The sequence below is a fragment of the Nothobranchius furzeri genome, chromosome 1, assembly GCF_043380555.1.
Source record: "Nothobranchius furzeri strain GRZ-AD chromosome 1, NfurGRZ-RIMD1, whole genome shotgun sequence".
Taxonomy (NCBI): domain Eukaryota; kingdom Metazoa; phylum Chordata; class Actinopteri; order Cyprinodontiformes; family Nothobranchiidae; genus Nothobranchius; species Nothobranchius furzeri.
In genome coordinates, this window is record NC_091741.1 from 38,894,531 (window position 1) to 38,918,477 (window position 23,947).

General features: G+C 40.1%; 2 protein-coding genes across 2 annotated transcripts; both read right to left on the reverse strand.

Annotated features, from left to right (window-relative positions):
- Positions 1-6,167: 6,167 nt before the first annotated feature.
- On the reverse strand, positions 6,168-10,218 carry LOC139071510 (uncharacterized). The gene is made up of 2 exons (XM_070554018.1): positions 7,468-10,218; positions 6,168-6,814 (listed from the first exon to the last, which is right to left on the reverse strand). The coding sequence occupies exon 1, from the start codon at positions 8,911-8,913 to the stop codon at positions 7,900-7,902; it is 1,014 nt and encodes a 337-aa protein (XP_070410119.1). The 5' UTR covers positions 8,914-10,218; the 3' UTR covers positions 6,168-6,814; positions 7,468-7,899.
- A 2,989-nt stretch (positions 10,219-13,207) lies between these two features.
- LOC129156213 (putative leucine-rich repeat-containing protein DDB_G0290503) lies at positions 13,208-20,556 on the reverse strand. Its single transcript, XM_070554019.1, has 2 exons — positions 13,949-20,556; positions 13,208-13,517 (listed from the first exon to the last, which is right to left on the reverse strand). Exon 1 carries the CDS (start codon positions 20,421-20,423, stop codon positions 16,917-16,919), a length of 3,507 nt encoding a protein of 1,168 aa, XP_070410120.1. The 5' UTR covers positions 20,424-20,556; the 3' UTR covers positions 13,208-13,517; positions 13,949-16,916.
- Between the last annotated feature and the right edge of the window lie 3,391 nt (positions 20,557-23,947).

Sequence of the window (23,947 nt, forward strand, 5' to 3'; positions counted from 1 at the left end):
GGATTAAAAATGAAAAAGTAGGATTCAAGTTCACCAACGTGTTAAATAGCTTATATAATAAAACTGAATTAAACACGAACAGCCCAAAAATGGCTGAGTAGGAGAAAAGTATCCTAGAAAACTTCAACTTTAAAGCTCTCCCCAGCAACAAACCACACTGAGAGGAAAACTCATCAGGGAGGAAAGTAAAGATGGAGATCAAAGCTGAAAACCTCCAGAAGTCCAACTGTGTGATGGAGCAGAAACGCAGTGAGATAAGGAGGCGCGTCCCGGCTGCTTCCACACGGCGTGACGACCTCTGAACTTCAGACAGCTGACCTCTCTCCTGCTCTTCTGCTTGACTTCCATCCTCACGGACTAACCTTGTTAAACAAAGCTTCATCTAAAATAACTCCTTCCTGCCAGTCAGCTCTGCCCTGCAATAAATCCTTCATCAACCACGGAGGAGCTCTTTGATCAATATCAAAGCATGAAAAGACACCAGACTGCGTTCCTTTATTAGAACACAAGTAGTCCCGACGAGGCTTTTATTAGCTCCGTCACGTTTACGTACCGCCGCTCCTTCCACAGCCGCATTAAAGGAGCGCCAGGATGAGGAAAACATCATTTAAGCCGTGACGTTTGTGTTTGTAATTTAGTGAACATAAATTAATCTACCTATTTTTGTGCTGCTTAAAGCTAAAATAAGAGCCCGACGTGAAGAATCAAAGCAGCGTTCTCAATTAGTCACGAGGAGAACGAGCTGGCGTCATCAGAGAGAACGTTTCAGCTGACGAAACCATCCAGGGTTCATAAATGTGACAGGGTTGGAAGTGGTAGCTCTGCGTTCAGCTAATTAAAGGACACACTGTTGGTTAGTGAAGATGAGGAGTCAATAGAAGTCGTAACGTTTGCTGTAATAAATTAGCTGCGTCAGAAGAAATGTGATATTTAATATTTGTATTTGACTGGATCGCCTTTTCGATTACAGGAAGATAGAAACACGAGTTGTACTTCAGGTTTACGACGTATAAAATACAGATTGATGCAATTCCATTAAAACTGGACGCTGGAACTAGATACGTGTATTATTCATAAGAAGCGAGAGAGACAGAATAGCTCTCATAAAACAACAAAATAAAAGTCTCAGTCTGAAATACAGAGAATAAAAATATTATTGAAGTGAATCAGCCGAGCAGATCGCATTAAAACGAAATGCTGTGTGTGTGTGTGTGTGTGTGTGTGTGTGTGTGTGTGTGTGTGTTACCTGTTTTGGTAGCCAACAGCTGATCTGTGGCACCTGGAGGAACGAGGACTGAAGGACGTGGAAAAGCAAAGGCCATCTGAGTGAACCTGCGGGGGGCGCTCTGACAATCCAGATGTTCTGGCTGCAGGTTCTGCTGTGGTTGGTGTTTCCTCCTACAGACTCTTCTGTAGGTCACAGGGTATCTGCAGGTTTAAGGGAGCCAAATTTAAGACTTTTTAAGACCTTTTTTAAGGCCACTTTGACCAAATTTAAGCTATTTTGAAAATTAAATTTAAGCTATAATTTCCAGCTATTGCCTGGAACCGGTGCTAACCATGTCGTGAACGTGGGATTAGCCATCCAGTTACCATTAAACTTGCACTTGCCCATGGCGCAAGCTCCCACTAGCTTAACCAGCTAATGTGCTCATCTAAAATAGCCCCCTTTCACAACCAACTGAATGTGTACGGTTCCGCTTACACCAACATCGTACACAAAAAATGCTGAACACCAACTAGAAATTCATGAAAATTTTTATAGAAATAAAATAATCTTGTTTATTGGGTCTTTGGTAATTTAAGATCTTTGGAAACTGGATTTAAGGATTATTTGTCATTTTTAAGGATTTTCAAGGCCTTAAATTTGGAAAAGCAAATTTAAGACTTTTTAAGACTTTTTAAAGACCCGCGGATACCCTGAGGTCAACCCTAGAATAAAACAGCAGAAGCTGAAGTAGCGGTGGAGCCGAGCTTCTGCTAAAGTTGAAAGCAGAGCATCAGCAGTAACCGTGGGTCAGCTGGGGTGAGTTAACAGCTCTGTCCTGGCGCGGCGGCAGCAGGCGACAGGCCATGGCACACTTGTTGTTTCAGGGGACATGCTGGTTGCTTTTAATGGGGTCAACCGCCGAATCAGACCCAAACTGGTGAGACTGGTGTCTAAATCACGCTGCGTTCGTGGCACCTCAGAAATCTCAGCTCTTTACCAACAAATGTTTTTTCACTCAAGAGGCTGTTTTTTACTTTTGTCCAGAACTTTATTGAACAAATAAAGTAAAACGTCGCATTGCTGATGAGGTCCCTTCACTCCAGCTGGTGGTGTCGGAGGAGGGAGAGCCTCTTCTTCTTCCTGGCAGATAACGAGGCTTTAATTATCCCAGAAACGAGTTCTGGCAACAAACCAAGACAACAATTAAAACAGTACGTTTTCACCCACTCAGCCACAGGGTGATTTATTGTCCACTTCCTGTTAGTAATTTGTTTTTCACTTGGTCAATTAATGACTAATTTTAGTAAAACAAGCAAAGAAACGGGAGAAAAAAAGACCTAAAGTGGAAAATGTTGGGTCTTTCCCTCCTCGGGCTTGGCTGCTCTTCCTCTTCCGATTCTCTGATGATGACATTTAGAAATAAACTTGAATTAAGTTACGGCCAAAAGACCCGTAATATTCATCACCTTGGAAACGGACACACCCAAAACATGGGGCATTCCACTAAATGGACCCAGCAGCGTCTGAAAGGCCGGATGAGAGTGTGTGTTGAAGTTTCACCAGCAGTGGATGATTAAATTAACTTTATGTGTGTGTCCTCGGGCGGAGGACCAGCTCTCTCATCCACACTTCTTAATGAGATTTAATGCCGAGCTGCCCAGCTAACACACACACACACACACACACACACACACCGTTCTTCCAACACAATTTTAATCACAACTTCCTGCCTTTTTCCTCACTTTGACACACAGCAGCAGGAAATGACTCCAAATAACCACGAGAGATGCTAAAGCTGTTTCTAGCTACGTTTTTATAAAAAAGGTGAATTTAAAGGAATATTTTCCACAGTTATAAATGCAAATGTCTTCAGTGACTAAGAATACAAGTCTAACAACAAGTGTAAGGTTTTACTGTAAAAAGAACAAGTTGATCCAACTTAAAAAATTGCTTCAATTGGTAACAAGCTATTTAATAAAGTTTATCCAACTTAAATTAGTAGTGCAATTTTAATAATTTAGGTTGAATAAACTTAATTAAATTGCTTGTTACCAATTGAAGCAATTCAATTAGGTTGGTTAAACTTCTCTTTTTTCAGTGTACGGTGCTCAGTACACCAACAATCAAAGGTTAGCATGCTAACTGCGCTAATGCTCATCATCTAAACCACGCTTTCTCGCCAGGGTCTCAGAGCTCGGATCAATTTCCAGCAACCACTGGGCGAGAGACGGGGACACCCTGGACAGATCTCCCTTTTAGAGACAACCAACCAGTCCCAAAGGGACCATTTAGGGTCTCCAGTTACCTGACGTGCATGTTTCTGGTCTGAGGGATGAAACCGGAGAACACCCACGCACGCATGAGGAGAACATGCCAACTTCACACAGAAATGCTGCACAGGTGGGATTTGAACCTGCAACTTTCACAGAGCAGCAGCAGTGCTACCAACTGAGCCAGCATGCAGAATGAAACTCTAAAATCTGTAATAAAAAACCTCAACAGTATCACCACTGCCTTATTCTAGCCTTCTTTTTCTAAGCTAACCTTTGTTTCTGGAAATCATCCACGATGCTGCTCCGCCATTCAGGAATTCTGTCTCAGTGACAGAAAAAAACACACTCCTGTCACCCGCTCTTCTACAGAAGGAAGCGCTTCATTCCAAGATGAGTCCAGCTCAAACAGCAGTTTCATGTACAGTGACCAAATCTTGGAATCGTTTTCCACCAGAGGCTCTGGATCGCTCGGGATTTCCTACGTTTACACGCCTGTTATGTCAACAACACGCTACACACGAGGGCTGAATGAGACTAGGACAGGTTGGACTGGATGTAGGCGTGTTAACGTGTGCTGGGGGATGTTACGGCCGACTGGTTTGGGCTGGCTGTGTGTGGGCGTGGCTACGCTGGGGGCAACACCCAAACGTAAAATGCAGAACGATGTACTGAAATCTGTTTTAAATTATTTCAGAGTGTCATCATTTACCTGCCCAGGGACTGCAGGTGGATATTAGCCTTCATGCTACAACCCGGCACCAAGCATGCCCCTGTTCAAAGGAACTTACAGCGTAATATGTAAAAACCAACGACATGACCATGGAGAGTGAAGCTTTACGTGGATTTCAGCTATAAGAAGCATTCAGACTTTTATTGGTCAAAATATTTAGGAAACAAAACAGCTTTTCAAGAACAAAACTTCATTTTCATTCAGAGCAACAGCACAGGAGGCGATCACTAATCCATCCCAATTAGCGTTGGCATGAAGCTCCCGCGGTCTTAAAAGGGTCTGAGAATCCATTTATAATTCAATCCTAAAACAAACAATCTGAAATAAGATAATAAAATGGAAATGGTTCTTTTCCCTGCCGTCAACCCGAGTCCCGATAATCCCCTGGTTAGTTCCGTTCTCCGGCTGAGGAGCGCTGAGGCAGCCTGGGCTGCAGCCTGAGCCCCAGCAGGCTTTCTGGGTGTTTGAATATTCAATTACTCTCTGCATGTTTATCATCTGCACTGCTGCATTAATGCCGCCGAGCAGCCGGTGGAAGGCTTCCACTCCTTCCTTCTACCTCATTTTGACTGATTTTATGGGATGTACATCCTGCATGTCAGCAGTGTTTATTACTTCTTTTATTAAGATTCTTTATTTTCCAACTAAATAATTTATTTCTCCCTGATTTTCTACCCAAAAGACCTCAATAAGCTCGTTGAATGTAATTAATAAACTAATGAAGAAGAATTTAGTGAACTTTCTGATTCCTAAACAGAATGACTTTCATATCTGAGTAGAATGGCGTGGACACAAGCTTACAGACAGAACCGTCTTTAGCAGTAAATAAACGAGTCTAACTACTTTTTCTGTTTGTTTTCCAGCTCATGTATTTACAGATACGAGCCGCTGCAGCAGTGATCCGGTGGTTGGTTTGTTTATTTATTTATGTTCAACACTTATTTTATTGATCCTCTTCTTGGGTTGTACAACGTCTGAAGGTTCCTCACCTCGATCTGCTGAATCACACCAAATGGATGTTTATGGATTTCCTGTAGTTCTGTAAACATGTACGATCGTAAAATCCATCCACGAAGAGATAAAATGTAGTCTCCGTGGCTTATGAACACAAATAAAAGGCCACAGCCCTCAGAGACTGGATTCTCTGACATACAGACACACTAGCTACATTTAAACGCGCCAAACTTCCCCTCTGGTTCAAATCTTGGTTGATCGGAAATCCCAAATCTCTGTTTACATTGACTCTAATTGAAATGATCCAATCATGCCGTGAGTATACGTGCACCAAGCAGTCAGATTAAATAGGTTGTACATGCGCAGAGTTGTCTTTCCTGTAAAAAAAAAACTGTAAACAACATGAAACAAAATGAAAAGTGTAAAAACAGAAATAACAATAAGCCACCTAAACCTTTAAGTCTCCATATCTCCACCATGGTGGAACCACCTAAACCTTTCTCCCAGATTCTAGCATTGCTACCTTTCCACCTGGTCTCCTGAACACGTAGACCATCCACCTTCAAGTGTATCTGTAAAGCCCCTTCCTTCCCCCAGTCAAGGGGGTCCAAGGCCTTCCTTCTCTGCGTCATGACCACCTGCTCCACCGGTCACACTTCCAACATTGAAAGTTCCTACTTTGGCTTATGCTTTGACACAACACCCTTGATTTCTCCAGACTTGGGACCAGAATCAGGAAACACTGGCTCGTTACAACTTCATGTTGGTTTCTAAAGTATGAAACAACTTCAAACTGAGTTTGTGTTAATGCAAAATTTTACAAAGCCTCTAAAATGATGTCTTGTATTGGAGCTGTATTCAGCCCTTACAAATGTTAGGGTTTCTGAGTGTGTGTGTGTGTGTGTGTGTGCGTGCGTGGGGGTGGCGGGTGGGTGGGGGGGAGGGAGACAAGTGATATACAGTAGAAATGAAACAAAAGTCTGGTGAAGAGAAGCTGGGTTTGACAGCCAAGCGTCAAGGGTTTGCCCTGAAGAACCAAGTCGGCTACCACACATAAGACCATCTGATCCAGACAGAGAGACTCGGATCACCACGGGAGGCTGACAAAAACCCGTCACGAGACACCCATCCACTCCACACGGGCTTTGAAGCGGAACCAAAGTGCCTGTTCACAGAAGGAGAGCTGACAATGCCGACTGCTGCTCCTCTACTGTCACGGAACGCCATCTACCAGAATTTCACTGGAAACAGGAAGTGTCAGCGTGATTTACACAGACTGATGTCTGAGTGTGTTTATACAGGAAGACTGAAGGAACTAATGAAAAGTGAAGAAGAAGAACATCCTTCGGACCACTGGATTATTGGATGTGATCGATAGCAGCGTTTCCCTGCATCCTGCAGCCGTCGTCATCATCGAGCTTTTTCCGTTTCATCATGCAAGCACTCACGCATGAGACAACATCCCAGGCAACATTTCATATTCATTTTTCATTACCAACATCTATGTAGTCCTAGCAAGCATCAGGAAAAGCACTCCGCCTCTTTTGTTGGCACCTTTAGAAATGAAATCTGACTTTTTAAAATTTACCTTTCATTTCAATCTCTTCTGAAGCCGCTGGTTTTGTTTGAACACTGCGACACGAGGAGCTGGGGTACATATTAAAGAGAAGGGCAGAGTGACTTTTACAGGCAATAAATCTACTTACAGCATTTGCATAAAGAAATCTAATCCGTTTTATTTATTTAGGTAACAGTGAGAAATGGGATTAAATGGCCTTCATTAAAAGAAAAACTTATAGAGCCACTAATCTATTTTCTTCTCATCCTCAAAAAAGGTTGAATAAAAACACATTCCCTATTTTCTCGATTTTTACTCATTAATGTTTTTGAAAAAAGAAATACTGACAGAAATAAATCAGCGCATCCCTGTCCTTGGACATAAATATGTGGACGTTTATAAAGCTAAACATTATTTATGACACCAATCGTGCGCTGCCCTCACGACACGTGACCATGTGAAGCTAGACAGCCAGCGAACAAAATAGACGAGATCTCCACACAAGGCTTGCTTTTCTTGATTTTACTGAAGATCTTTTTAAGCCTTATCTCTCTCAAGGCTTCTCCTTGCTATTTCTTATTTGTAACTGAAACATACAGAGAGTGAAAATAAATCGCTAGCTAATACACATCTTAATAAGAACTTAAAGATTAGCCTAGCTTAACACGTACGTTACATTAGTATCACAGTTCACTCCATGTGAACACATATAAAGGTTATTTCTGAGCACATTAATACTTACAAAGACGAACGTTTCCTATAGGTACAAGCGTGTAGGGCACTTATAGCGTGTACATGAACTTATTCACTGTTTTAATACTGCCGAAGCACTTTTCACAGCGTTCGCGGAGAAAAAACGTCAAAGATAGGTGAATGATCTGAGCGCTCACTCGCTCCCATTTCCGCACGTACGATACAAAGATCGCTTGTGATAACGATGTCTCACTCTGAGCAAATTTCAAACCCACACATTTTAACAGTTTTTTTTAGCATGAATCACACATTTCTTAACTTTGAACTTATTTATCACCTTGCTTACGTAACTTAATCAGATTATGCACTAACTACTGACTTTTGACCAAAAGGCATAACACTCCCCGCTTGATATAAACACATCATATCACTATAAACATCAATACAACATATTCAAACACCATTTAGCATTGAAGAATATTCATTCAGTCTCTGAAAGCAAAACAACAATCTCTGAAACTGGTCTGAGAAACATTTTTACAGTCCCATCTTTTACAATCCGCACTTCCACCTTACGGACCTTCTTGTCGCTGCTGGGGAATGTTTTTACTATTAGTCCCATGGGCCTTTCGTTCCTGCTGGCTTGGGAGTCCTTTTGCAGGACCACATCTCCTTCTCTGACATCAGTTCTAGTCTCTGTCCATTTTGCACGACCTTGTAAGGTGGACAAATATTCTCCTTTCCACCTTTTCCAAAAGGTATCAGCAAGGTGTTGAACGTGTTTCCACTGTTTACCAAACAACTGCCCTGATGAAAAGTTCCCGAGCGGAGCAGATACAGCACTCATCTTCTGCGTTAGTAGCATTGCTGGAGTGAGTACTGCAGGACTGTCAGGGTCAGTGGATATGGGAACAAGAGGCCTTGTATTTATAATTGCCATCACCTCGGCCATGAAGGTACACAACACGTCATGAGTAAGACGTGTTTGTTCAGTTCTTAACAACATGGCGTCTAGAATGCGCCTGGAGACCCCAATAAGGCGCTCCCACGAGCCTCCCATGTGAGATGCATGAGGGGTATTAAATGTCCAAACACACCCTTTCTCTCGCAGGTACTTTCCTACTACTCCGTTTCCTGAGTCTAGGTACTTTCCTACTACTCCGTTTCCTGAGTCTAGGCCTAATTCCTTACAAACGCCCACAAAATTGGTGCCTCTGTCTGAGCGCGGAAACTTGGCTGGACCCCGAATAGAGAAAAGCCTTCTCAATGCATTGATAAAACTATCAGCAGACATAGTCTCTATCAGTTCGATATGCACAGCCCTAGTTGACATGCATGTGAATAACACAGCCCAACGTTTGTTCTGGGAACAACCACCTCTTGTACGACGCGTCACAATTGTCCATGGCCCAAACACATCTAGGCCTACAGTGGTAAAGGGTGGTTCAGGGGTGACTCGGTCTGCGGGCAAGTCTGCCATTTTCTGGATCTGCATTTTACCTCACAACTTGCAACATGTGACACACTTATGGATGACAGACGACACGAGCTGCTTCTGTTACGGATCCTGGGCTCCCGCACCTTGAATGGACCTGTTCTGCTCCCTCCATGCTGTTCAGGACCTTGGACAGGTCCTCCGTCAGCCTGGCCTCCACCTCGGCCCGCCCACTCTGCCCCAGCTGCGGACAAGCTACCACTGATGAGATGCTCTTAAAAGGACTCCCGATTCCGTTTCTCAGGGAGAGACTCACAGACCTAAAACCTCTCTTTCTCTCCTCGGCTAGATTCGTGTAACATTTGTGATATTGAGTAGCTTTGACGAGAGTGTGGATATTCGTATTTAGTAACCGTTTGTTCGTGTCGAGATCCCGTTTTGATTCTGCCCCAGTGAGGCCTTTTTCGTTGTCATTTTCAGCTTTATACCTCGCTTTTTGTTAATACCCCTTTTGAATATTGATAGCCGTTGAGTTTTGGTTTATAGTTGGTTCCGGCTCATTGTTTTCCGTTTTTGTATCAATAGTTATTTCCGTGTTTTCGTCCCTGGGACCGTTTGTCCCAGGTGTTTTGAGTTACCTCCGTTGTGTGTTTTGTTAGACTGAATGTGGATTTTTCCAGTCGAGGACTGTGATTTTTGGTTAAAATTTGTAAAATAAACCCCTTTTATTTACTCTCACCCGCTGACATCGTTAGGTCAGTTTTAGGGGTGCTTCAGCCCCCCCCCCCTAAAATGGTCACAAGCCCCCCTATCATTTTGAGTTTTCTTACGGCCGGGACTTTAACACGTTAATTATGATTAATTAGAAAAAAACGACACGTTAAAAAAATTTCACGCATTTAATCGCAGCTTGCATTTCGAGCACGGCGGAACCTTTGCCATTGCACGACTTCCTCGTAGACAGAATATCACTGACGCACACAACAATGCACAGTGCTAATGGCTACTAACGGAATAAAAACGGAAAGAAGTTGCCTTGCTTGGACTGATGCAGGATTTAGGAAACCCGTCCGCCTCTTTTCTTAACTTGAAAAAAAAAACAAACTTCCAGACAACAACGGAGTCCGTGTCGTGGACATTTTTCAGAGAACGTCTCTGCTTCGGCTGCCCAGTGGCACCGGAAACTTTACAAAAGTTGTGGTAAGCTATATTTTTAACATTTACGTAACATCTGTGCAGCGCTGAAAGCACCAGACAGAATAATTCTGTGCCCTAACAGTAGTTTATGAAAGTAGTCAGACAAACGAGAGGCACCTGGCTGCCGCTGGGAGAACGCTCCGTGTTCTCACTACCCTGTAAACAATCACAAACAACGTGTCTTATGGAACTAGGATCGGGACAATATCCAGCGTAACTTGTACCAAGTTTTGTAACTTCGAACATGTTTCATCACATGTAACTTTGGATTCGTAACTTGTAACTTTAGTTTTCTAACTTGTAATTCTCAATTCGTACTTGTATTTCTTGTTTTATAACAGGAACATTGTATTTTGTACATGTATTTTTTATTTTGTAAAATCAAACTTTTATTTTGTACATTTACTACTCATTTTGTAACATCAAACATTCATTCAGAAACATGAAACTTTCGTTTTGTAACCAGCAGACTTCCAAATTGAAAAAAATCAAGGTACAAGTTTGAAATCAAAGCTCTCAAAACACACATTTCATTCTACAGGCACGCACCTCAAATCCTAGAGTGTTACAAATCTTTTTGTCTCGATTCTAGCGTCAGTGGGAGGAACTTGGGTGGAACCAATGAGAGCACGAGTCTTGGCTACCAATCACGTTTCCTGTCCAATCATTGGGAGAGGAGGGCAGAGCTGTAGAGATGACACTCCGAATGTCCGAATCCACAGGAAGGATGCTTATGAGTACGGATTCTTGCCGGTCTAGCAAGGCCGGGTCCTTGAAGACCGCTAAAACCGGAAGTCAGCGGCTCTGAATTCGGACCTCAGAATCAGAATCAAAATCAGAATCAGAATGAATTTTATTGCCAGCGCTCCAGATCAGAGCATAGGATCTTGACTCCATAGTACAACCTGACCAAGGTTACACACACACACATATAGACAGGACAGATACAGGCAGACCATGGGAGCAGCCATGACGGCGCTCCTTTTGTAAATGAATGAGGGAATACATGAGGAAAAAACACAAAGGAGGGGGCGCGTCGGCTCCACCTCTACGGTGACCTGTAGATCCCACAGCCGTGGCGGCAGCTACACGCAAAGGAAAAATGCTAAAGCTAGCGAAAATGGAGCAGGAATATTAAGGAGCTACAGCAGCTTCACGTCCATCAGCAGCATTTGTTCACAAACGTTTTCAGGTAAAGTAACTTTGTTTATTCTAGAAGCTTTCAGGACTTACATGTAGGGCTGCTCGATTATGGCGAAAATAATAATCACGATTATGGTGACTGAAATTGAGATCACGATTATTTAGGACGATTTTTCAATTTATGTTGATTTTATTTGTTTTTATTCAGCCATAAAATTGGTCAGGGCACAATCAGGACAAAAATAAGAAACAAGATGATCACTAAAATAACTCCTGATTCCCAGTATAAAAAGACCAATATATTTATAGCTCATAGTCTATGACCCAAGGGCTATAGACCTTGGTTTAACTCATTTAAGTCTAACCAGTACAGACCCAAATACCAATATCTTGCAAATACTGACAGCAAGAATTATACAGTGGCAACAAATACATGCAAATAAATTTATGTTCACAAAATGTTGCATAACATTTATTTAGTCGTGTCAAGGTGCTGTAGGAGAGTGCACTAGCACCGTGTCCTCAGAGAGATTAGTTATTATCAGCGTGAGGAACTTATTTCTAGCTTATTTATAAACTATTTATTTACAAGTCCATCAGTTAATGTAATAATTGTCCCAACCACAGCTGCACCCCCCACCCCCAACCCGGTCTCACAGCAATCGGGGCAAACTGCACGTGTGTTTAGCGCGCCGCACACGCACATTTAGCCGTTTTTAGTGGCTCAGGAGTCCGCAGGTGCGGTGTGTGTGTCACTCACTCTGGTTACTCCAACAAGGAGCCGGCTCTGAGAGCTGTTTCTTTAGCGACCGACACATCACTACATCATTCCCTTTCCTAATGTCCTGAAGAACGATCCGGGGCGCAGGCGGAGTGTTAAGCTAACCTGCAGGAAATGTCGACGACAGTTATCCAGAAAGTAGCTAAGGGTTACCAGAGATGTTTCTCAGGTGTTCGCCAGGTACTTTTAAGTTAAAAAGTCAAGAAGGGGGTCTGAAAAGCTGCTAGAAATAGCGTCAAAGTCGCTAAGTTGGCAACACTGTGAGGAGCGCTTCATTTGCAACTCGAGGCAGCGCAGGCGGGAGGAGCAAATAATCGGCTTGTTTTGTTTTTTATAATCGTTCAAAACTCAGATCGTAATCGTGATTAAAATTCGATTAATTGAGCAGCCCTACTTACATGTTATCTTTAGATGGTTTCATGTATGTTTTAAGCTACAGAATGAACTTGTTAAACGTACACAACACATTTCTACAGAGTATTATCATGTAGGTAATTATTATAAACCAAATGCATTATAAATGTTGAATGCAGTAGGATGTTTTCTAATGTAAATTGGACCTTAGAACTTATTTTGCATCAAATGGGGGTAAAACGTTTTAAAAAACAGGCTTTTTAATAAAATAGCATTGAACTGTTTTGAATGTGCATTTGTTTATTCAACATAAGCCTAATAAAGATTAGATCTGTCTTAAAAATGTAAATTCTCTGTAGTTTTCCCTGCTGCTTTTCTTTAAACTGAACAGAATCAGTGTACTGCAGGTTATTTGTTTGTTTTACATTTTTCTAAACAAAAACAAACTCTTATTTAATCTATTACAGGTCAGCATACACTGTGCTGCACATCTGCATCGGTGCTGGTGAAGTTGTGGGTCTGGAGGATGAGCCTGAGGAAGATGTGTGTGGAGGAGGTCAGCGGTGCTCTGTCCTGCAGGAGGTACCAGCAGACCACCACTACTGTTAACAGGCAAGTCATTCACAGAGATGTAACAGCCGTCGTCCGAGCCAGCCCAGCAGGCCCTGTAGATGGACGATGGAGTGGACAGTGAGAGGAAGCGTCCCAAAGCTCTCTCTGCAGACCGTCCTGTATGATGTTCCTCTGACCAGAAACGTTCAGCCACAGGTCTGCTCCAGCCCTCCATCCACGTCTGGATCCTCCTGCAGCAGATCCAGCTGCACTGTTAAAGACTTCCTGCTCACTCAGTTTAAATAAATGATCCAGGAAGAGTCGCTCAGGTTAATCCTGCTTTCACCGTACATAACTGGTCCATACTGGTTTTGATCTGTAAATAAGTGTAACGTATTATAAATAATCTTGTCTCCTTACCATCTATTCATTTTCTGTTCATGTAGCATGTTCAAAAACATCTAATAAAAATTGGTGATAAAATCAATGACCAGAAAGAGTTATCAGTTAGTATTTGTTTTAATAAATGTGTTCAAATATCAAACAGCTAAATAACATCAACATGATGACAGTAGAAGGACTCTCTCCCAGGATAACCAACAGGTAAAGCCTCTCCTGACCCTGGACACCTGCAGTCCTACAGAGAAAATCAGACCACAGGTGACAAAAAGGCAATAAACACATTTTTACATTTATCCACATGAGAAGATAAAAATTATATTCTTCACACAAACTTTTTACTTCCTTGTAACGTGTCAGCTGTGTAAATCCCTGAATGTAAAACTACTTTTCACAGCAGAACTTCTGTGGCTGTGTGTGTAAACAGCTTCACTCTTCACCTCTAAGCTTAATAAAAATGCTTCTTTGCTTCGTTGTCCTTAAAACAAATGACAAGTTTAATTCGCCACACACACACACACACACAACTGGGACCTGCGATACAAACTTGTTCTGGCTGATTTCTGCCTAAAATGTAATTTAAAGAACAAATATACAAACGAAAAATGTCTATAAACTGAACCGCTTTAAGCTTTTTAGATTTCTACGGCTAGTTTTTAACAAACTTACGTTTAAAACTTCGTAGCTCTCCCCATTTTCTCTGCCTGTTGAAAATCCACAGCCGGCGCGCAAAGCATGCTGGGATAGCCTTGTTCTGTGAGGAGACAATGAAGTGATTAGCTAACGCTTCACAATGCAACAAAATGATGACATTTCATCAACTTACCGGAGAAAATCGTTCCGAAACACCGAAAATGAACTGCAGTCAATGCAGCAGCGGGGCTGTTTAGAACGATTCAAAACTACATGAACCACGTGACTTCCCCATTCCATAGGAGTCTATTGGAGTGTCGTAACTCTCTACAGCTCTGACAAAACCCTGCCCTCCTCTCCCAATGATTGAACAGGAATTCGAGAAACGTGATTGGTAGCCAAGACTCGTGCTCTCATTGGTTCCACCCAAGTTCCTCCCACTGACGCTAGAATCGAGACAAAAAGATTCGTAACACTGTAGGATTTGAGGTGCGTACCTGTAGAATGAAATGTGTGTTTTGAGAGTTTTGATTTCAAACTTGTACCTTGATTTTTTTCAATTTGGAAGTCTGCTAGTTACAAAACGAAAGTTTCATGTTTCTGAATGAATGTTTGATGTTACAAAATGAGTAGTAAATGTACAAAATAAAAGTTTGATTTTACAAAATAAAAAATACATGTACAAAATACAATGTTCCTGTTACAAAACAAGAAATACAAGTACGAATTGAGAATTACAAGTTAGAAAACTAAAGTTACAAGTTACGAATCCAAAGTTACATGTGATGAAACATGTTCGAAGTTACAAAACTTGGTACAAGTTACGCTGGATATTGTACAAGTTACGCTGAATATTGTCCCAATCCTAGTTCCATATGTCTTAAAGTTGAAAACAGAAGTTTAAGTTAAAACAGAAACACTCTGAAACTTTTCTGATGATTTTCTAAACAATTCTGTCGGGGAATTATATGTTTCTGAGACGAATCTCTGTCTAAACATCATCGCATGCATTACTATCATTAAGCAGCGAGGTGTGTTGAAGCTGTCATCAGCTGAGGGGCGGATGCTTAAGTGTATCAGGGGCAGCGAGGAACGAGGAAGTTGTGATCAGGCTGGAGATCACACCAGATTCTCTGCTGCAGGCGTGAATCTGCGGGTCTGCAGCACCCCCTTCTTAACGTGACAGCAGGACTTCCCATTTAAGGAAGGTCCGCTCACCTGTTCGTCAGATCATTATTTCCTTGCCATAATCTTTTATCATCCCATCATCCTCCAGTCATCCAACTGGAACCAGTTAGTGTTCCTGATCATTCTCAGAATATGTTCTACTGTCATTTTGAAGGATTATTATTTATGTGTGTGTTTTTAGTACATTATGAGTAGAAATGCTAATAAAAACTCCCAGTTATACAAACAAGTGAAACTGGAAAAATTAGAATCTGTAAAAATTAGAATCTGGTGCAAAGTCAAATTTATTTCAGAGAGACTATTTAAAGGCTCAGGAACCCTTTGCAGGTGTTTTCTATTTGTAATTGTAAATTTTAGTTGATTTGGGTCTTGTTTCATATCACAGAGTGACATTTGATTAATTAAAATACATTTTTTATTAAACGCTTTAGTTTTACAGTAATAACTATGTCTAATGTTTAATTCTTTGTTTCATAATTTTAATTAAGTTTTGTTTTGAGAGCACATTTTCCTGAACAATTAAAATGCGATTAATTTAGATTAATTAATTACAAAGCCTCAAATTAACTAGAATAAAATTTTTAATCAAGTCCCAGCCCTAATTTTTATATATACTGTTATTTTGTCTTGTAATTGTTAATTACATACTCCTTTATTCCATATCATATCAGTGTTATTCTTATATTAAAACTGTCAACTGCACACTCATTTGGCAGAATAAAAGTTTGACAATTATTCATTTGTTCTTTGTCATATTTCAGTAACATTTATAATTAAGCAAGTTGTAATTAAACAAATGACTGCAACATTTCCCCCTGTTAAGTGCAGTAGACTGAAATGAATAGCTTTATTTGGAAATTTAACATATCTAATTTTTAATGGACTTATATAAAATCTTTCTTCAACATAGACCCTACTAATGAACTGAGTAAGTGTTATTTTTTTATAAAAAGAAGAGAGAAAATGCACAAAGGTAGGAAAGGAAAAGAAAGTGATAAAATAATAGGTTTTGTTAGATGTTCTTCAGATAATGAATTTATTGACAAAGTTTTTGCAGGGTGTGACAAAAAATGTTCAAGGTCAAGCTCCTGGGGCTAAGCCCCCCCCATCTCTCAATCCTAGTGACGTCCATTGCAAGGTCTGATTTCTCTTTAAGGGTTTTGGGGGAAGCTGTAGCTGCTTTTCTCAGATTAGTTATTCAGTTCAGTTTATTTATGTAGCACCAAGGTAAACAGCAGTCATCTCAAAAAGCAAACACTGCAGTTGAACCTTTCGTATTAAACCGTGTCCTGAGTTCACTTCATTATTCTAATTAGTTATAATTTTCCTATCTAAGGAAACCCAGCAGATCTCATCGAGTCAAAGACTTATGTCAGTGATTTTACAGCAGTCCCTCCAACTGAGCAAACAGGTCTTGTCCATCACAGTGACTCACTTACAGCTAGGGATAATTTAGTCAGCGATTGACCTAAGCGTGTTTTTGGTGTGTTTTTGGCGTGTGGGGGGAACCCGAGCACCGGGAGAAAACCCACGCATTCATGGGGAGAACATGCTAACTCCACGCAGAAAGGAAGCTGATCCGATTTGAACCAGTGACCTTTCTGTGAGGCAACAGTGCTAGCCACTGTGCCACCATGATGCCCCGTTTTTTTCCTTCTGTGTGTGTTGGGGGGGGGCTTGTTTATTTATCTTTTTTTCTATCTAAACAGGGGCTTTGGGGAGGCAGTGGCTGGTTTAACTTCTCAGATTCATCCTGGACAGTGCTGCCCGATGGGATGTCTTCTAATTAGCCTTTTCTGATTAGTTAGGAGGGAGGTTAGTTGCTAGGTTGTCTGTTTTTGTGCTGACGGAGACATCCCGGTGTTACAGATTTCTTGAAACGCCTCCACACAGAAACTTTATCCAGTTTTTTTGTGTCTGAGTGTGGAGCGTCTCTCTGGGACTTGAGGCTTTCTGCTAAAGAGTCGTTTTCAGCAGGAAGACTCTTGTTTCCTTCTGCAGCGTCCATGTTCTGCTCACTGATCGCTTCGGTTTGCTGATCTGGGTTAAAACATTCAGTCTTTTGTCTTAAGATCTGATTTTGACTTTCCAGATTTGTAGTCAGTGACTCGAGTTTAGAGACTTGTTCCTTCAGGATTCCCAACTCTTCCTCGTGCTGCTTTTTTCTTTTAAACAGATCTAACTGGAGGTTAATGATGACTTTAGATAGTTTTGTTTCTTTTTCCTCCATCTGTTCTAGTTTGGCCATCAAATCATCATGACCTGCACTGACCACGTCTCTGTTTTGGGCGAGCTCAGTCTCCAAACCAAGTCTGATCTTCTGCTCGTCTCTAAGCTGGTTTTCCAGGCTCTCACACAGGCCAGATGTTTCCTGGAGTTGCTGGGAAAGCTGGAGTCTGAGCTTCTGTTCGTTGGTGAAACCTGTTTCCAGGTTTTCACAGACGACAGATTTATCTTGGAGTTGATGTTTGACACTCTCCAGCTGTTCAGCCAACTCCTTGTGAGAAGCAGCGTTCTCAGCGGTCAGGTTTTCCACGACCAGTCTGAGTTCTGAGTTGCTCTGAGTCAGATCTTTGATCTGCTCTTTAAGATCTGAGTTCTCACAGGCTATCGCCCTGTTAGAGTCCAGCTGAGCCTCGTAGCTAACTCTGAGCTGCTTCTCCATGTCCAGACTGCTGCTAAGTTCTTCACAGACGGACATTTTTTCATGGAGCAGCTGCTTAAACTTCTGCAGATCCTCACACATCTGTTCTGATTTAGTTTCTACAGCCTGACCACTTCTCAGCGTCTGACTGAGCTCCAAGTTCTTCTGTTTCAGATCGTTGACCTCCTTCTTGAGATTTGCGTTCACTGAACTCATTTGATCTTTAGTTTTTTTGAGTTCTTCCTCACAGGTCAGACGGAGCTCGTTTTCTTTGTTCAAACGTTTCTCTAAATCTTCGCAGATTAGATCCTTCTGTTTGAGCTGATGTTTAAAATCACTTCGCTCTTCCAGAAGTATTCTCTCTCTGTATTTCATATCCGTTTTAATGTTGTTCAGCAACTCAGAGAGGTCACCGGTTCTTTTCTTAAGATCTTTGATCTCCTTCTTATAGTTCTCGTTAACAGTGACTTTATGCTGGGCGTTCTTCTGCTCCTGGACACTAACGAGTCTGAACTGACGTTCTTGATCTAAATCTGTTTGCAGATTTTCGATGAAAACGTTCTTTTCTGAAAGCTGCTCCTTTAAATTCTCCAGCTTGTCAAGAAACTTCTGTTCTACGCTGATTTTCTCATCTTTTTCTCTGCTTAACATCGCTTCTAAGTCCAAATGTCGTCCCTCCAGTTTTTCAAAGTTCTCGATCAGAACGTCTCTCGAGACTCCAGAAAAACGGGACTCGTCTGTCTCACCTTTTAGATCTGAGCAGATTTCTTGTAAGTCTTCATTCACGTTTTTCTGCTCCTGTAACTGCTTTTCTAAAGCCACCAGCTTTTGTTGCTGCTGAACCAAACCGTTCTCCATCTCTTTAGTTTGCTCCTTGTAAAGCGCACACTGGTTCTCTGCAGCAAGCCTCTTCTCCTTCTCCTGATTGAAACAAGTATTTGTATTCTGCAGTTTTTCTTTCAAATGATCCACGACCACTCTGAGTTCAGAGTTGCTCTGAGTCAGATCTTTGATCTGCTCTTTAAGATCTGAGTTCTCACAGGCTATCGCCCTGTTAGAGTCCAGCTGAGCCTCGTAGCTAACTCTGAGCTGCTTCTCCATGTCCAGACTGCTGCTAAGTTCTTCACAAACGGACATTTTTTCATGGAGCAGCTGCTTAAACTTCTGCAGATCCTCACACATCTGTTCTGATTTAGTTTCTACAGCCTGACCACTTCTCAGCGTCTGACTGAGCTCCAAGTTCTTCTGTTTCAGGTCGTTGATCTCCTTCTTGAGATTTCCGTTCACAGAACTCATTTGATCTTTAGTTTTTTTGAGTTGTTCCTCACAGGTCAGGCGGAGCTCGTTTTCTTTGTTCAAACGTTTCTCTAAATCTTCGCAGATTAGCGTCTTCTGTTTGAGCTGATGTTTAAAATTATTTCGTTCTTCCAGAAGTTTCATGTCTCTGTTCTTCAGATCCGTTTTAATGTTGTTCAGCAACTCAGAGAGGTCACCGTTCCTTTTCTGAAGATCTTTCATTTCCTTCTTATAGTTCTCGTTAACAGTGACTTTATGCTGGGCATTCTTCTGCTCCTGGACACTAAGTCTGAACTGACGTTCTTGATCTAAATCTGTTTGCAGACTTTCGATGAAAATGTTCTTTTCTGAAAGCTGCTCCTTTAAATTCTCCAGCTTGTCAAGAAACTTCTGTTCTACGCTGATTTTCTCATATTTTTCTCTGCTTAACATCGCTTCTAAGTCCAAATGTCGTTCCTCCAGTTTTTCAAAGTTCTCGATCAGAACGTCTCTCGAGACTCCAGAAAAACGGGACTCGTCTGTCTCACCTTTTAGATCTGAGCGGATTTCTTGTAAGTCCTCATTCACGTTTTTCTGCTCCTGTAACTGCTTTTCTAAAGCCACCAGCTTTTGTTGCTGCTGAACCAAACCATTCTCCATCTCTTTAGTTTGCTCCTTGTAAAGCGCACACTGGTTCTCCGCAGCAAGCCTCTTCTCCTTCTCCTGATTGAAACAAGTATTTGAAACTGTATTCTGCAGTTTTTCTTTCAAATGATCCACTTGTTTCAAAAGGTCATCAATTTGCCTGCTTTTAAAATCAACTAATTCCTGCTGAACCGTCTGAGGACTAGGGACAACCGTCTCAGATCCAGAGATTTCCAGTTCAGCAGATAAATGAGTCTCATTAGGAAGAGACTCTTTCTCAGCATCAAAGACAGATGTTTGTTCTGGCATCTCAGACTCCATCTCTTTAGTTGTAGAAAGTAGATCTGACTTTTTGTACTCACCATAACAACTAAAGTCCATGAGTTCAGCAAAAGTGAGGGGTTTTTGTGGCTTTCTTGGGCGTTTAAAACAAGCTAATTCCCGCTGATCCATATGAGATCTAGGGACCATCGTCTCAGAGTCAGAGTCGACCGTCTCAGATCCAGGGAACTCCAGTTCAGCAGGTAATTTAGTCTCATAGTGAAGTGACTCTATCTCAGCATCAAAGACGGATGTATGTTCTGTTGCATCAAACATATCATTTTCCATGTCTGACTCATAATCCATGTCTTCTGGGTGTAGACGTGAGTCGTACGACAACACGTTTTCATCAAACATATAATTTTCCATGTCTGACTCATAATCCATTTCTTCTGGGTGTAGACGCGAGTCGTACGACGACACGTTTCTTCTGTTCATGATTTGAGTGACTAAAAGGGTTTGGTCAAACTTACTTGGGTGTCTAAAGACAGTGGTGTGTTCACAGCGGTAGCTCTGAAGAGACTGAAGAGGAGCTGCTGCTCGTGGGCCTTTTATAGTCTCGGAATGTACCAAGTTAAAACCCCCCTTTATGATGTCACACACAGATTCTTCTATTGTGTTTGTTAATGTTATTATTAGTAGTATTAGTATTGTAATTATTGTTATTATTATTAATAATAATAGTAATTATATTAGTATTGATATTAATATTAACAAAACACTTTAATTAATGGAATCTTCCTGATCAAAGGCCTCCTTTATGATGTCACACACAGACTGTTCTATTGTGTTTGTTGTTATTATTGTTATCATCATTATTATTAGTAGTAGTTGTAGTATTGCTATCATTGTTATTTGTAGTAATAATAATAATAATAGTAATAATATTAGTATTGCTATTAATATTAATAAAAACACTTTAATTAATGGAATCTTCCAGATTAAAGGCCTCCTTTATGATGTCACACACAGACTCTTCTATTGTGTTTGTAAGTGTTATTATTATTATCATTATTATTATTATTATTATTATTAGTAGTATTGTTATTATTAATAATAATAGTAATAATAGTATTAATATTAATAAAACACTTTAATTAATGGAATCTTCCAGATTAAAGGCCTCCTTTATGATGTCACACACACACAGACTGTTCTATTGTGTTTGTTATTGTCATTATTGTTATCATCATTGTTATTGTTATTAGTAGTAGTAGTATTGCTATTATTGTTATTTGTAGTAATAATAATAATACTAATAATATTAGTATTGATATTAATATTAATAAAAACACTTTAATGGAATCTTCCAGATTAAAGGCCTCCTTTATGATGTCACACACAGACTCTTCTATTGTGTTTGTAATTATTATTATTATTGTTATTATTATCATCATTATATTAATAAATAAAAACTTTAATTAATGGAATCTTCTAGAACCGGTTAGACACAATAGCTAAGTCTGTGTGACATCAAAAAGGAGGGTTTCAGTCCAGAGACTATAAAAGGCCCACAAACAGCACTACTTCAGTCTTGTCAGTACTAACATTAATATTAATGGTACCATGTACCATTAATATTAACTCATTCACTGCCATTGACGACTAAAGTCATCATTTTTGATCCAACCGTTCACTGCCAATGATGACTAAAGTCGTCATTTGCATTTTTTTTTACTGTTTGAGCATCGGAACGAGCCCCCGCGCTGAGAGAACAAACGTCTCAGCCCTGAAGCCGATCTTCATCCGCATACGTCACAGATCAAATGATCAGGAAGCAGAACATCCATGTGTTAGGAGATTGTTTTGGGCCGCTGCTGTAAAAAAAAGTGAGGCGCGAACCGGAAAAGTGCCTGCCGATCACAATTCGACAACGGATTATGAAAGAACGGATAACGCTCAAAACACGCGGCGTCTACCTGATGTAAGAGGTGAGTCTCCTCTTTGTTTTGGTTGTTTTGGCATCGACATCATCCTAGCGCGCAACGTTCTGTGACTCTTAAAAAAACAGTAAAAACGGTGAGAAACGCTGGCAGCGAAGGCCGTTAGTGATCAGGAAACGGCTGGCAGTGAATGAGTTAATATCAATTAATAATAATTTATATTAATATCAATTAATATTAATATGAATTAATATTAATGGTTCAATCTACCATTACTATTAATGGTACCATGTACCATTAATATTAATTAATATAAATTCATATTGTTATTCACATCAATTAATATTAATTAATATGCATTAATATGAATGGTTCAATCTACCATTAATATTAATATCAATTAATATTGTTAATAATATTAATTCATATGAATTAATATTAATGGTTCAATCTACCATTAATATTAATTTTAACATTAATAAATTCATAATAACATTAATGAATATTAATATTAATTAATATTAATATCAATTAATATTAATTGTTATTAATATCAATTAATATTAAGTAATGTGAATTAATATTAATGGTTCAATCTACCACTAATATTAATTAATAATATTAATTAAATAAGGGTCCTTCTGCTTTGCCAGATGAAGAAGGCATTACCTGAATGTGTCTCTATCATCAATAAGAAATGATCAAGTTAAAGTTCTTGCGGGCCACATAAATGAGATTTTGTTTATGATAAAAATTGCAAATATTATTTTATTACAGTTTTATTTTTTCATTTTACTACTCATATTTCTGATTTTTAAAAATAAACATAAAAAGTGTCGTAAAAATGTAAAAAGTGTTGGTAAACATTAACAGGCCTATGGAGAGAAATGATTGTAGAACTGCAAGAGAGACCTGCACACAATCATTCTGAGGACCATAGATGGCCCCGGGCCATACTTTGACTTGACTTGACTTGACTTGACTTGACTTGACTTGACTTGACTTGACATGTCTGTCTGTCTGTCTGTCTGTCTGTCTGTCTGTCTGTCTGTCTGTGTGTGTGTGTGTGTGTGTGTGTGTGTGTGTGTGTGTGTGTGTGTGTGTGTGTGTGTGTGTGTGGACAATAAGTTTATTTATGTAGGACAGTGCATGTTAATGAACATAAATGTAAAAGCAGCTTACATGAATGTAAACATGCCAGATTATAGCCAAAGGCTAATTTCCACCTGTTGTCCTTAGGCATAAAAAGACATAGTAATTCATAAAAATTCATCATTCATTCATAATAAAAACTCCATCACCAAACTTACACATACACACCATTCTATTCACAAATAAAACATTAAAACTATACAACTCATACATGACCACACACTTGATTTGTCCATAACCAGTTTTTAACCTTTGCCTTAAACAAATTGAAAGTCGAACATTCTCTAATGGATTGAGAAAGACTGTTCCACAGATGGCCACCCTTGACAGAGAGGACGTTCTGGCCAAAAGCTGTCTGTCTATGTGGTGTAAACATTTCTCCTCGAATTGTAGCTCGTGTAGTCCTGTTTGAGCTTTCTTTATGCCTAATGAACTGCTTTAGTGGTGGTGGAGCAAGGGAGTGTAAGACTTTATATATTAAACAGACTCTTTTAAGTTTCATTAAGTTATTGAAGTTCAGTAATTTATGTTTTTTTAACACATGACAATGGTGGTGGGAAGTCGGTTTTTTGTCAAGTAATTTTAAACTTTTATAAATGTCTGCAATAGTTTTAAGTGTTGGACAAGCAAGTGACCAGGATGTCAAACAATAGTCCATATGAGAGATGATCACTGAGTAAAAATAAGTTTTTGCAACATTCATATTTAGATTATTACGTATATGAGTAAAATTTCGATTATGAAATTTAAGTACCTGGGACACTTTGATTATATGACTCTTGAAGGATAATGTAGGGTCTAGAATGACCCAAAGGTATTTAAATTCTGGTACTAGATCAAGCTCTACTCCATCCAGGAATATATTTGACTGCTTCAAGTTTAAGGGGCGTTTTGAAAAATCATCATCCGCATACATTTGAGCAAATA